Below are 13,882 nucleotides of genomic sequence, written 5' to 3'. Positions count from 1 at the left end.
GTGCCCAGCCGTGACAGACAAGTCCACGTGCCCAGCCGTGACACAGACAAGTCCACACGCCCAGCCGTGACAGACCAGCCACGCGCCTAGCCGTGACACAGACAAGCCCACAGGCCGTCCCGCCGACAAGTTCCGTCCTCCCCCCCCCCCGCTCCGCTGAACCGGCTGCGGCCGGGGCTCCCAGGGCACGGCGCCGGCGGGGAGACCGCCGACAGGACCTGGGATGCCGGTCCCTGGGCCTCAAGGCGTGAGCGGTGAAGAGTTCAAGTCCGGCCTGGGCGGCGGCGTGAGATCGGCCGGCCTTAACCCAGCTTCTGTGGCCCTCCTGCCTTGGCCGCCAAGGTCGCCGGGCCGACGGTGCCGCCGGGCCCAGCCCCGCGCTGGGGTGGGGAGCCGGTCCTGGCCTTTGACCGCAGGGCCTCGTGCCGGGTAAACACGCCCCACCTCTTGATCCACACCTCCAGAGCCGCCTGGCGCCTCGACCGTGCCGAGCCCCCTCCTCCATCGTCGGGAGTACCGCGAGGGGCCACCCCTCCGGGCTTGTGTGAGATGGGGTTCTCGCTCGCTTCTGAGGTAGGGTGGCAGGCCCGTGCCACCGCGCCCGGCGCCCCGGCTTGATGCGCTCCTGAAGGTGTGTCCTTGCACAAGAAGCAGTACAGGTGCGGTCTACACTGTGGCCGCGGGAGCCAGGACCTTTGACCTCAGGATCCTCACAGCTCTTGATTATTCCCTACAGGAACAAAACCTGCACGGCCGCCGGTGGGGGGAGGGGGGGCGCGGGCACCAAGTCAGGTGTCCGGGTGTTGTGCTTCGCCCCGTTACCCCTCCCCTCTCCTCTGACACGCGCGCTTACAGTGAATGAAGCCCCTGCTCGATGCAGAAGTTTGCTCCCTGGGACCTGAGAGATTTCCTGTACCACGACGTTCGGACGTCTCAGCACGATGCGTTTAGACTGTTGGTTTGGGGTTGTTTGGGGGTTTTTTGTCATTGTAAATGTTTTAGTCTTTTTCCTCTTTGGTACTGGGAATCCAACCCAGGACAAGCTTGCTAGGCAAGTGCTTTGCCACACGCTACATCCCAGCCCATGTGTTATTTTGTTGTTGTTGTTGTTTTGTTTTGGTCCTGGGGCCTGGGTGCTGTCCCTGAGCTCTTTTGCTCCAGGCTAGCGCCTTACCACAGTGCCGCTTCGTTTTCTGGTGGTTGATTGGAGATTAGAGTCTCACAGACTCTCCTGCCCAGGCTGGCTTTGAACTGCGATCCTCAGGTGTCAGCCTCCTGAGTAGCTCGGCTTACGGGTGCGAGCTACCGGCACCCTGTTGCTTCTCTTAAATGTTTTTATTTTTGGTGCCGTGGGACGTTGAACCCGGGGTCTGTCCACCCTTGCTTGGCATTTTTATGCAAGGCTGGTGTCCAACCACTGGAACCACATCTGTATCTCTGGCCTTTTTTTTTTTTTTTTTTTTTTTGGCCAATCCTGGGCCTTGGACTCAGGGCCTGAGCACTGTCCCTGGCTTCTTCCCGCTCAAGGCTAGCACTCCGCCACTTGAGCCACAGCGCCGCTTCTGGCCGTTTTCTGTATATGTGGTGCTGGGGAATCGAACCTAGGGCCTCGTGTATCCGAGGCAGGCACTCTTGCCACTAGGCTATATCCCCAGCCCTCTCTGGCCTTTTTTGGCGGTTAATGGGAGATAAGAATCTCCTAGGCTTTTCTGCCCAGGCTGGCACAGATTCGCTAGGATTTACAAGTACGAGCTATAAGTGCATAGTTCAGAGTCCACAATTGCGTGCAGATGGGCCAGTCACTGCGTCTTACACCCGTGCGTGGGGATAACGGTCCTCCACACCCCTGCGCGGCTGCTGAGAGGAGCAGGGAGTAAATGCACGTTAGAGCTTGGCTGTAATGAACGCCGCGGCCACAGCCCAGGCTTCCCCTGGGCGTCCTCCTCGGGGCCGCCACCAGGGGTCAGCACCTTCCCACTCACCGACGCCGCGCCCGTGGAGACCAAGGGCAAGGTGTAGGGGAACCCTCCTCCCCCCCTTTTTTTTGAGTCCCTAGAAATGGCAGGCTTGGACAAGGCAGTGATCCTGGGGAAGGGCAAAGCTCGTCGGAATAGCCGCTTCCCGCCTTCGCCTTTGTAAGCGGATGGGGGGAGGGGGGAGGGGGAGGGGGGGGCCGCTCCGTTGGCATTTGTCTGGTTCTGGGGAAGTTCCAGACAGAGAAGGATTTAAGGTCACGCCAGAGCCGAGCACCGCGTCGCTTGTTGACGGGAGTTTCCTGGAATCGTAATCGCTAGCAGCACGGCGCTTCTGTCTGTCTGTCTGTCTGTCCGTCCGCTGGCTGGCTGGCTTTGCCTGCCTTGCCAGGCCACCTGCGTGGGGCGCGTGTGGTTTTTGCCACGAAAGCCCCGCCCCGCCGCGGCCCCGCGCCGCTCCTCACCAGCCGCAGACTCCCAGCCCCGACGGACTGAGTGCTGGTCACCGTTGTCATGGGGTTCGAGGCCCACCTGGGTGGAATCCGGTATACAACACGCCCTCCCCCTGCCCCCCCCCCAGGCTCAGACTCTCTTCTGGGAGGAAGACTGAGCCCGGGTGGGGGGGGGTCACCCACCCCACCCAGGCCAGGGCCAGGGCCCGGGAGCTGGGGCCGGCTGGGCAGACCCCGGGCAAGGACCCAGGCCTGCCATGGGGCGTCGCGCTCCTGTGCTGGGGCACAGTCCCCCTGGCGGCGGTGGTGGTGGAGATGGGTACAGAGGGAGGGGGGACCTTCCTGCGGCACCCCCTCCCCGACCACCCCGTGTCCTCCCTGTACCGTCTTGTGCTCACTCGCCTCCAACTTAACCTTTGACCCCAGGCCTGAGCGGATGGGATGGAAAGCAGCTTCTCCCTCCCTCCCCTCCCTCCCTCCTTCCCTCCTTCCCGCCTCCCCCCACCAGTGGCCACAGCAGAGCCCCGGTCTGAGAAGGCCTGGTGGGGCCTGGGCCCCTGAGCCCTGGGAGCCCCCCTCCGGAGACGACTGCACCCCCAGCACGGGCAGGGAGGCGTCTGGCACAGATCTCCGGAGAACGCGCTGCCGGGTCCTGTGGCCCGCAGAGCCGCCACCGGCCAGGGGGAGCGGGGAGCCCGGGGCGGGGGGGTTCTAAAGAGCTGGGGCGTCTGCTCTGGTCTTCGGTGTCCCCGGTGCCTGGCTGCGTGAGGTTTTATTCCTCGGGGCGGATGGGCGGGGGGTGAGCGCTTCATCTACGGAAGTGGCTCATCATTTGGAGAGGAAGGAAAGGGAGGCGAGGAGGAGGAGGAGGCGGGGTCGCTCCGGGTCGCCCTCCAGGGTCCCCCGGTACAGGGCTCTGCTTCTAGAAACTTGGCGCCGGGCACACTCAGGACTGCAGGGGGGTTTAGGCGCGAACCGCTCGTGTGTGGTTTGGTTTTGTGGTTGTCGGTCGTGGGGCTTGAACCCTGGGCCCGGGCGCCGTCCCGGGCTCCTCAGCTCCAGGCTAGCACGCGCCCCCTCGAGCCACCGCGCCACTTCCGGTTCCCTGGTGGCTCGTTGGAGCTAGGCGTCCCACTGACTTTCCTGCCCAGGCCGGCTTTGAACCACAATCCTCCGATCCCAGCCTCCCGCGTAGCTAGGATGACGGGCGCGGGCCCCCGGCAGCAGGCACGAGTCCCCTTGTTTTCTACCGGGAACTCCAGCAGCGAGACGCACAGAAGCCACGCTTTGAGAGGTCGGATCAGGAGCCTGGACTACCGGCCCCCACCGGCCCCCACCGGCCCCCACCGGCCCCCACCGGCCCCACCGGCCCCCACCGGCCCCCCACCGGCCCCCACCGGCCCCCACCCGGCCCCCCCACCGGCCCCACCGGCCCCCACCCGGCCCCCACCGGCCCCCACGGGCCCCCACCGGCCCCCACGGGCCCCCACCGGCCCCCACGGGCGAGGGGCCCTGAATCAGCAGGGCGTCCGGGGCGGCGGCGCGGCGGAGGGGTCCGGCCGGGGCTTAGCACGCCCGGCAGCGCTCACCTCGGTGCCAGGCCAAGCAAATCCTTTGTGTCCGGCGGCGCTGAGGCAGCAGGCGCCCCCGGGGTATAATAAACGGGGTCCCTGGGCGGCCGGGCGGCAGCATGGCGCAGCGCTCGGGGAAGGTGAGTGCGGCGGCCCTGGGGGGCGGCGGGGGGCGGGGGGAGGCGGCGGGGGGCAGGGTGAGGCGGTGGGGGGCGGGGGAGGCGGGGGGGCAGGGGGAGGCGGGGGGGGGCAGGGGGAGGCGGGGGGGGGGCAGGGGGAGGCGGCGTGCTTCCTGCACCTTTCAGGCATGACGCCCCCCAAAGCTGGCTTGACTTCTCAGTTAAACGGGGTGCTCTCCTGATGACGGAAGGGCCTCTCGCTGGGGGGGCCTTCTGAGCACCCCCTTTCTTTTACTTTTCGGGGGGGCTTGGGGGGCGTCTGGGACTGGAACTCGGGGCCCTGGGGGCTGCCGTCCCCGAGCCTCTGTGTTCAAGGCTGGTGCTGTACCAAGTGGCCGAGCCACAGCTCCAGCTGGGGCTTCTTTTCTTGGTGATTACCCGGAGGCGAGTCTCGCGGACTTGCTTCCCTGGGCCGGCTTTGAACCAGCATCCTCGCATCTCAGCCTCCTGAGTAGCTAGGGAGCCGCCTGGCTCACTACAGTGCATCCTCATCAGTGCCCCCCCTGCCCGCTGTTTTCCTCCATCTAACCCCCCCCCCCCGTCATCTTTCTAACCCTGACCCCTGACCCTAGCAACAACCCCCCCCCACCAGCCGGCGGGCCTCTCCTGCCCTCCACGGCGTCCCGTCCTCTCGGACCTGACGGGGCCTCTGCCGTCCAGCGGCTCCGCTCCGCCGGTAGAGGCTGAGGTGCTGCGGGCGAGCCGGACGGGAGGGCCCCCCCCCCCGCCGGCACCCACAGAAACCCCGCTCTCCGGGGGCCCGGGCTCGTTGTGCTGGGCGGGTGCAGGGGGCGGGGAGGTGCTGACCTCAGCCCTGGGTGATCTGCCCGCTCAGCAGATCGCGGCCGGCGAGGCCGGGCGGGGCGGCCCCGGAGGGCGGGGCGGCCTCGGACCTGCGCTCTCCCCCCCCCCCCACCGTCCCCCCCTCCCCCGGCCCCAGATGACGCTGTACGAGGGCCAGCACTTCACCGGCCGGAAGCTGGAGGTCTTCGGGGACTGCGACAACTTCCAGGACCGCGGCTTCCCCGAGCCGGGTGAACTCCATCCGCGTGCACAGCGGCGCCTGGGTCTGCTTCGACCACCCCGACTTCCGCGGCCAGCAGTTCATCCTGGAGCGCGGCGACTACCCCCGACTTCCGCCGCTGGAACGGCCACAACGACCGCATGGGCTCCTGCCCGCCCCGTGGGGATGGTGAGAGCCGCCCGCCCGGCGCGGAGGGGGGCCGGGCCCCCCCCACGCCGACACCCCCGGTGCCCCGCCACGCGGGCACCGAGCTGGGGAGCCCCCTAGGAGTTTCCAGGGAGCCCGTGGCTCACGCCTGTCGTCCTAGCCCCTCAGGAGGCGGAGACCCGAGGATCGCAGTTCGAAGCCAGCCCGGCAGCAAGGTCCAGACGCGCCCCGCCTCCAATAAACCCCTCCCCGGTGGCTCTGTGGCCTCGAGTGGTAGAGCGTTAGCCTTGCGCAAACGAAGCTCAGGGACGGCGCCCAGGCCCCGGGTGCAAGCCCCAGGACCGGCGCACCGCGTGCGCACACACGCGCGTGCGCACACACACAGTCTAAGCTGGCTGGATGGAGGAGCACTCCGGCCCAGGCGAGGAGTTCAAGGCGGTGGAGGGAGAGCTGGACTGGGCAGGAGGCCCCCAGGCCGAGCACCGGGGCCCCGCCCTGGCCAGCGGCCCCTCGGCCCCTGGGCCCCTCGGCCTCTGTGGGCTGACGTGGATCCCTCGCGTGTGAGGAAGGGGGAACGGGAGACGTGGGTGCGCTCGGTGGCTGGAAGAGGCGGCTCCGCCCTGGGGCTCCGCCCGGGCTTCGGATCTTAGTCCAGTTGGTGTCTTGTTGGTTCTGTCTGGGTCGGCCTGAACCGTGATCCTCCCATTGTGATCCCCCCCATTCATGCTTCCCGCATAACTAGCGTGGCCCGCACTTGCTACCGGCATTTGAGAGAGAGAGAGAGAGAGTGTGTGTGTGTGTGTGTGTGTGTGTGTGTGTGTGTGTGTACTTAGGCCACCTCTCTCTCCCTCAGCTCTTTCCCACGCCAGCCACGGCTCCGCTTCTGGGGTTCCGGTGGCTGACCGGGGGTGAGAGCCTCGTGGACTTTCCTGCCGCCTTGAGCTGGCTTTGAACCGCGTCTCGAGCTCTCGGCCTCCCGGGTGGTTAGGATTCCAGGCGTGCTCGCCGGTCCCCACCGCTCCACCGCTTTATAAAGCAACCGAACCTTCCTGTCCCGCCACGCACGTGCAGGGGGGGGGGGCACCTGTCTACAACGTGGTTGGGCCTGCGGGGAGGGAGGGGACCCCTCACAGCCCCCCCTCTCCCCCCCCCCTGTGTCGTGGAGCACGGGGAACAGTTCCGCCTGGAGATCTTCGAGGGCTGCAACTTCACGGGGCAGCGGCTGGAGTTCGAGGACGACTGTCCCTTCCTGCAGGGCCGCGGCTGGCCCCGGAGCTGCGTCAACGCCCTCAAGGTGTACGGCGACGGCGCGTGAGTGCGGGCCGGGCCTCCCCCGACCGACCCCACCCAGGGAGGGGGCCCCCATCAGAGACACGGGCTCCCCCCCCAGCCCTCCTCTAGGTGCCAGTCCCGAGACGGGGCGGCGGGGAGGGAGGGCGGGGGAGGGCATCTCTGCCCCGGTGGAGGGTGCACGCACCTTGGGCTTCCCGGAGCCCAGGCAGCCCGCTGGGGAGGGCGAGGCCGCGGGGGGAGCAGGGCTCTGGGGCTCCCGTGCTCCCTCCCGCTCCTCTCGGCAGCTCTGGAAGCGGGGCCTTGAGCTCAGGACTCGCACACTTGGGGTCCGCGTCCCCGGGGAAGGAGGAGCCGACAGCCCAGGGCTGGGGAAACTGAGGCGCAGCAACTGTGTGACCCCAGGGGAGGCCAGAGCAGCCTCCCGGTGGGGGCCACAGGGAGCCCCAGAGATCAGAGCTGTGTGTGCAGTGGGGAGGGGTCCCCAAGACCACAGCCTCCCTCTCCTCCCTCCCTCCCTCCCTCCCTCCTCCCTCCCTTCCTGCCTTCCGTCCTTCCTGCCGTCCCTCTCTCCCTCCCTCCCTTTCTCCCGTCCTCCCTCCCTCCTCCTCCTCCTCCTCCTCCTCCTCCTCCTCCTCCTCCTCCTCCTCTTCCACCTCCTCCTCCTCCTCCACCTCCTCCTCCTCCCTCCTCCTCCTCCTCCTCCTCCTCCTTCTTCCTCTCTCTCTCTCTCTCCTCTCTCCTCTCCCTCCCTCCTTCCTTTCTCCTTTTCTGATCAGTCACGGGGCTTGAACTCAGGGCCTCCCGAGCTCTCTGGCTCCAGGCCGGTGCTCTGCCACTCGAGCCGCAGCTCCACCTCTGGCTCTGGTGCTAGTGACCTGGAGAGGAGAGGCTCGCGGAGGCGCCCGCCCGGGCGGGCTTTGAACCGTGATCCTCAGATCTCAGCCTGGCTCACACATTCCCCCCTTCTCCTCCCCCCCCTCCCGTCTCCACGCCCGCCCCTGGCCGGGGAGGGGGGGCCCCCCCGCGGCTTCCCGCGGCACCAGGCCCGCCCCGGTGAAGGGTGGATGGGGTGCTGGGCGGGGTGCTTGATCCCCGCCCTGGTTGAGGGGGCGTGGCCCGGGGAAGGGGCTGGCTCTGGAGGAGGCGTGGCCCGGGAATGGGCGTGGCCGGAGAGGGGCGTGGCCCGACAGGGGCGCGGTCCTGGGTGGGTGTGGTCTTGAGGAGGCGTGGCCCGGAGGGGGCGTGGTCGGGGATGGGCGTGGCTCTGAAGGGGCGTGGCCCCGGGGAGGGGGCGTGGCTCTGGAGGGGCGTGGCCGGGAAGGGGCGTGGCCCGGTGAGGGGGCGTGGTCGGGGATGGGCGTGGCCCGGCAGGGGCGCGGTCCTGGATGGGCGTGGTCTTGAGGAGGTGTGGCCCGGGAGGGGCGTGGTCGGGGATGGGCGTGGCTCTGGAGGGGCGTGGCCCGGGGAGGGGCGTGGCTCTGGAGGGGTGTGGCCGGGAGGGGCGTGGCCCGGGGAGGGGCGTGGTCTGTGATGGGCGTGGCCTGGAGGGGGCGCGGCCCCTGGGTGGGGCGGGGCGCCCCTGACGGCCCCTCTGCCCCCAGGTGGGTGCTGTACGAGGAGCCGAACTACCGCGGCCGCCTGTACGTGGTGGAGCGGGGCGACTTCCGCAGCTGCGCCGACTGGGAGGCGCCAGCGCCCGCGTGCAGTCGCTGCGCCGGGCGCTCAACTGACGGCCGCCCTCGGAGGGCGCAATAAAGGGGCCCGAGCCCAAGCCCGCCCGCCCGCCCCGCCGCTGCTTTCTGCGCCCGGGGCGGCCGGGGAGGGGGGGGGCCGGGACCCGGGACCCCCGCGCGCCCCGCGCCCCGCGCCCCGTCCCTGGCGCGGAGACCCGGGGAGGCCCCAGGCCGGGGGCGGCCCCGTCGGGTGGGGTGGGGGCGGGGCCGAGCGCCTCCGGGGCAGGCGGGGGTCCCGGGGCCAGGGCGCGGCGCCCCTCCCACCCCCCCCCCCCCCGCCCTCCCCTAGCTGGCCGGGCCGGGCGCCCAGATCCCCGCCGCCGGCCGCTCCTGACTCAGCGGCGCCCGGGCCCGGCCTCGCCCCCCTCCCCGCCCCCCCCACGCCGGGCCCCCCCCCAGGGCGTCCTGCGGGAAGGGGCCACGCAGGGCTGGCGGGAACCCTGCGGGCGGAGGGGCGCGGGCCGACCCAGCACCTGCCCCGCACCGGGCCCTGCCAGGCGGGGAGCCGCCCTCCCCCCAGCTCCCCCCGTGCCATTCCCCCTTCCCCCCGCCCCCCGCGTCATCCTCCTTGGCCCTGGCCCCCAGGAGGGCCGGCCTGGGGGGGACCCCCCCCCTCACACAGACACTCCGCTGTGCTCGGCCTGGGGGGACCCCCACCCCAACACACATTCGCTGTGCTCGGCCTGGGGGACCCCCCCTCACACACACATTCGCTGTGCTCGGCCTGGGGGGACCCCCACCCCAACACACACGCCCTCCACTGTGCTCAGCAGGCCCAGCATCAAGGGCTCCCCGAGAGCCTGGTGACCCAGACCTCCCCTGAGGCCTGGAGAAGGGACCGCAGGCCCGGGGAAGCCCGGGGCAGCCCCTGTGCTGCCGGGGAGACAGTCACTGAAACACGGGGGGCTCGGCCCACCCCACCCCCCCGCACCTGCCCTTCGCTCCTGGCAACCCACAGAGAAGCGACTGTCAGGAAGTGAGCTGGAGACTCCCCAGCCAGACACGCCCAACACGCACACACACACGCATGCACACGCATGCACACGCACACGCGTGGCTCACACACGCACACCACACACGCGCACGCACGCATGGCTCACGCCAAGGACCTGTAGAAAGCCAAGCACCACCAGCTTGCCCTGCGATCAATCCTAGCTGCTCGGGAGGCTGGGAGCGGAGGGTCGGGGTTCAAAGCCAGCCTGGAGAAGTCTGTGAGACTCTTCTCTCCAGTAAACTAGCAAAAAGCCAGAATTGGAGTTGTGGCTCAGGGCACCAGCGTTGAGCAACAAAAGCTAAGAGACGGTGCCCAGGCCCAGAGTTCGAGCCCCATGACCCCAGACAAAAACTGATACAAGTCAGCCACCGGCTGGGGATGTGGCCTAGTGGTAGAGAGCTTGCCTCGTATACATGAAGCCCTGGGTTCGATTCCCCAGCACCACATATACAGAAAACGGCCAGAAGTGGCGCTGTGGCTCAAGTGGCAGAGTGCTAGCCTTGAGCAAAGAGAAGCCAGGGACGGTGCTCAGGCCCCGAGTTCAAGGCCCAGGACTGGCAAAAGAAAACAAAAGTCAGCCACGGCCCTGGGTCCAGATTCTAAACCACTGGTCCCCACGCGCAGCCCTTGCTTCCCGCCGCCGCCCTGAAGGTGTGCACGTAGAGTCATCCTCGGCCAGCTCCACGCGCGGGTGTGTGCCAAGGAGGCCCCGCCCGTGCCCGCCCCGCCCGCCCCGCCCGCCCCAGCTGTCCAGCCCCCCCCCCCCCCCCCCCGTTCCTGAGGCCAGCACCCTGGCGCGCCCCGGAATCCCACGCCCCTCCCACGGTCCCGCCGCCAGCACCGTGCCCGGCTCTGGAACCCGTGCCCTGGGTGGCTTTACTCACGGCAACACCGAGCCTGAGTGGCCTGGAAGATGTGCGTGCCGCTGCCCCGGGGCACACGGTCCACGCGTTCGCGCGCGTGCACACGTTCCGGGAGCGGACCTCCCTCCGCCCGCCGCAGGGGCCCGGGTCCTGGTCCCCTTCGCCCGTGCCGGGGCTTCGGTTCCGCCCTTCGCTCTGCCCCTGAGCTGCTTTGGCTCAAGGCGAGCGGTCGACCACTTGAGCCACAGCACCACGTCTGGAGATAGGAGTCTCCTGGGGGCTGGGAGTGTGGCCTAGTGGCAGAGCGCTCGCCTCGTATACTGGAAGCCCTGGGTTCGATTCCCCAGCACCACATATACAGAAAACGGCCAGAAGCGGCGCTGTGGCTCAAGTGGCAGAGTGCTAGCCTTGAGCGGGAAGAAGCCAGGGACAGTGCTCAGGCCCTGAGTTCGAGGCCCAGGACTGGCCAAAAAAAAAGAGTCTCCTGGACTTTGCTACCCAGGCTGGCTTTGGATGCTCAGATCTCAGCCTCCCGAGTAGCGAGGACGATGGGTAGGAGACGCCGGCAGCAGCTCAGTACAGTATTTCTCTGCGTGCATGCGGTGTACTCTGGTCATGCTCCGTCCGCTCTCGCCTTTCTCTCTTCCTTTCCTTCTGCCTTTTTCTTTGTCTCTGCCACTATCTTCCTTTCTCTCTTCCTTTCTTCCTTTCTTCCTTTGCTTCCTTTTTCTGCCTCCCCTTATTTTGTGCCGGTGCTGGAGCTTGAACTCAGGACCTCAGGCTTGGCTTTTTCACACTCGAGACTGGTGCTGTGCCATTTGAACCCCAGTTGTGCCTCAGCTCTTTGCAGGTTGATTGGAGACAGAGTCCTCCCTCCCGCGCTCAGCCTCCTGGCTAGAGAGGATGACAGGCGTGAGCCCGGGTACCCGGCAGCCTCCCTGTGCTTCAGACACGGAAGAAAAGCGTAACACGGAGCTCAAGTGCTGTCCATAGCTCGGTCTCCACCCTGAGGCTTGGCGAGCAGGGGCTTCTGGAATGGTCCCCGGAGTCCCTGGTCCCCAGCCCCCCGGGGCTGGCGTTGTGTTTCTGCCTTGTGTTCACCTGACGCGCAACGCGCTGAATAAAGCGGCCGCCACCCGCCCGGCTCCGAGTCTCATTTGGCCAAGGTGCGCTTTGAGAACCCGGGGTGACCGTGCGGCAGGCCCGACCGTGGCCACGCCGTGTGTGTGCGTGCGCGTGTGTGTGTGCACGCGCGTGTGTGTGGTGTGCCCCTGAAGCAGCCTGCGGGTGTGCAGCCCCTGCCAGGGTCTCGGCAGCAGGCCCAGAGGTGGCTGTGTCATCAGGAACGCACGTGGGAAGGGGAGATTTCCTCGGTAGAGGAAAGAGGAACTCGGTGGCACGGTGGCTCACGCCTGCCATCCTAGCTACTCGGAGGCGGAGGTCCGAGGATGGCGGTTCAAAGCCAGCCTGGGCAGGAACGCGCACAGGACGCTAATCTCCAGTTAACCAGCAAAAACCTAGAGTGGAAGTGTGGATCACGTGGTAGAGGGCCAGCACTGAGCAGAAAGAGCACAAGGCCCTGAGTTCAAGCCCCGATACCAGCATGAAAGGAGAGAGGGGAGGGAGGGAGGGAGGGAGGGAGGGAGGGAGGGAGAAGAGGACTCACCCACGACTCTCCAGGAACTTAGAATAATAACAAAACAAATTTCAAAGTAATTTGCATGAGTAGCAGCCAGCGCGGCTTCGTTTAACGGGCAGGGAAGGAGGAGGACCGGACAGGATGGGCCCCACGTGTCCTGCCACGCGTCCTGTGGACTGATCAGCTCCTTTCCTTCCCCTCGGTTTGCCCTGGGCGGGGGGGGGGGGTCCTGTCTCTGGGCCCCTTTTCCAACACAGCAGCAGAGCCGGGGGCCTGGGGGGCTGTGCAGGGCCGGGGGCCTGCGCAGGGCCGGGGGCCTGGGGGGCTGCGCAGGGCCGGGGGCCTGGGGGGCTGCGCAGGGCCGGGGGCCTGGGGGCTGCGCAGGGCCGGGGGCCTGGGGGGCTGCGCAGGGCCGGGGGCCTGGGGGGCTGCGCAGGGCCGGGGGCCTGGGGGGCTGCGCAGGGCCGGGGGCCTGGGGGGCTGTGCAGGGCCGCCAGGCCCAGGCCCAGGCCAGCGCGTCCGCCTCCCCGGGGGTCCGGCCTCGCCCGCCAGGCGGCCTGGTGTCAGCCGGGCCCAGAGGAGCCTCCTGCAGCCCTGGGCCCCTTCAGCCGGGCGTAGGACACCCCACCAGCAGGGGGCACCCGGGCAGTCTCCTACCCCGCGGGGCGGCGGTCCCCGAGGCCGGGGGAGGAAGATGCCACCTTCTGTGGGGGCAGAAAAAGACACGAGGCCACCGCCAGGCCACACCCAGGCCACACCGTGCCGCGTCCTTCCCTGGACGGGGGGGGGGGGGTGCGGATCCGCCCCGCAACTCGCGGGGTCTTCCGGAAGATGGGGATTCAGCCGGGCAGAGACGTTTCCCGTGTGTCCCCCGGACCCCCACGTTTCCCTCCTTTCCCTAAGTAGACCTTGGTTTTGTCCACATGGACGCCGTAGGCGGCCGGGCTCCAGACGCCCGCAAGCCCCGGGGTTGCGCACTGGGACTTCCGGACCGGACGCCGTCGGGAAAAGGGGGCGCGACCCGGCACGGAGCGCCCGGCCTTCGCTGCGGAGCTGAACAAGGATGGGGTTTTATTTTATTTTATTTACTTTAAGAAAGCAATGTTGGTCAGAGGCCAGCTACACAGATTCCACACACACACACACACACACACACACACACACACACACACACACACCGTGGATCACAGCCCTTCCGTTCCAAAACACACAGCCCTGCCCGGGAAACAAAGGTTGTGGTTCAGTCCGACCCTCTTGCTTCTTCTTCCACGGTTCTCTCATGAACCCCCTTTCTGAGCCCCCTCCCCCGGCCTCCCACACCAATGGACACGAAAGCTAACCACCCCGGAATTTCTTTCTTTCTTTCTTTCTTTGTGCCAGTCCTGGGGCTTGAACTCGGGGCCTAGGCGATGAACCCTCGCTTTTTCCCCACAAGGCGAGTCCTCCACCAGCGGAGCCACGGCTCCCGTGGCAGGGTTGTTTTGGGCGGTTAGTTGGAGGTGAGTCTCAAGGACTTTCCCGTCTGGGCTGGCTTCAAAACCGCAGTCCTCAGATCTCAGCCTCCCGAGGAGCCAGGACTACGGGCGTGAGCCGCCAGGGCCTGGCTACGGAATGAACGAAATGCGCTCTCATAAGCACGCACACACTCACAGCGTGCAACGCACACTCACACGAACGCTCCCTCTACCGAGGAGATTTCCCTGTCACACCCGAGAGCAATCCCCCCACCCCTCGGAGGGGGGGGCGGGCGATGGCCAGGCCGGAGCCCCTTGCCTGAGGTGGGAGCTGGGTGTGTTTTTGACACACACACCCCTGTGACACCATCACATGGCCCCCCCCCCCCCCGGGGCCTTCTCGCTTCTTCGTCATCCCCGGCCCCTCCCACCCCCGGGAAGCCACAGATCGCTCTTTCCCTGCAGATGGCACCTGTCATTCATCTGGTGGTTTTCAGCGCGTGGCTCTCACTTGGAGAACTGTCCGTTCAAATCCTTTGACAGATTTTAAATTGGGCTAC

At 67.7% G+C, this 13,882-nt stretch overlaps 1 protein-coding gene across 1 annotated transcript; it reads left to right on the top strand.

Moving 5' to 3' along the window:
* The first annotated feature begins 5,115 nt into the window (after nt 1-5,115).
* Nucleotides 5,116-8,369, top strand: Crygn (crystallin gamma N). Its single transcript, XM_048340492.1, is given in 7 exon segments — nt 5,116-5,199; nt 5,201-5,302; nt 5,304-5,351; nt 5,353-5,367; nt 6,512-6,657; nt 8,241-8,326; nt 8,329-8,369. Coding segments are annotated over 7 exon segments (522 nt in total).
* The last annotated feature ends 5,513 nt before the right edge of the window (nt 8,370-13,882 follow it).

The sequence above is a fragment of the Perognathus longimembris genome, chromosome 2 (assembly GCF_023159225.1).
Source record: "Perognathus longimembris pacificus isolate PPM17 chromosome 2, ASM2315922v1, whole genome shotgun sequence".
NCBI lineage: Eukaryota > Metazoa > Chordata > Mammalia > Rodentia > Heteromyidae > Perognathus > Perognathus longimembris.
The sequence above is the reverse complement of the archived record's forward strand: the minus strand, read 5'-3'. Positions and strand labels throughout refer to the sequence as shown.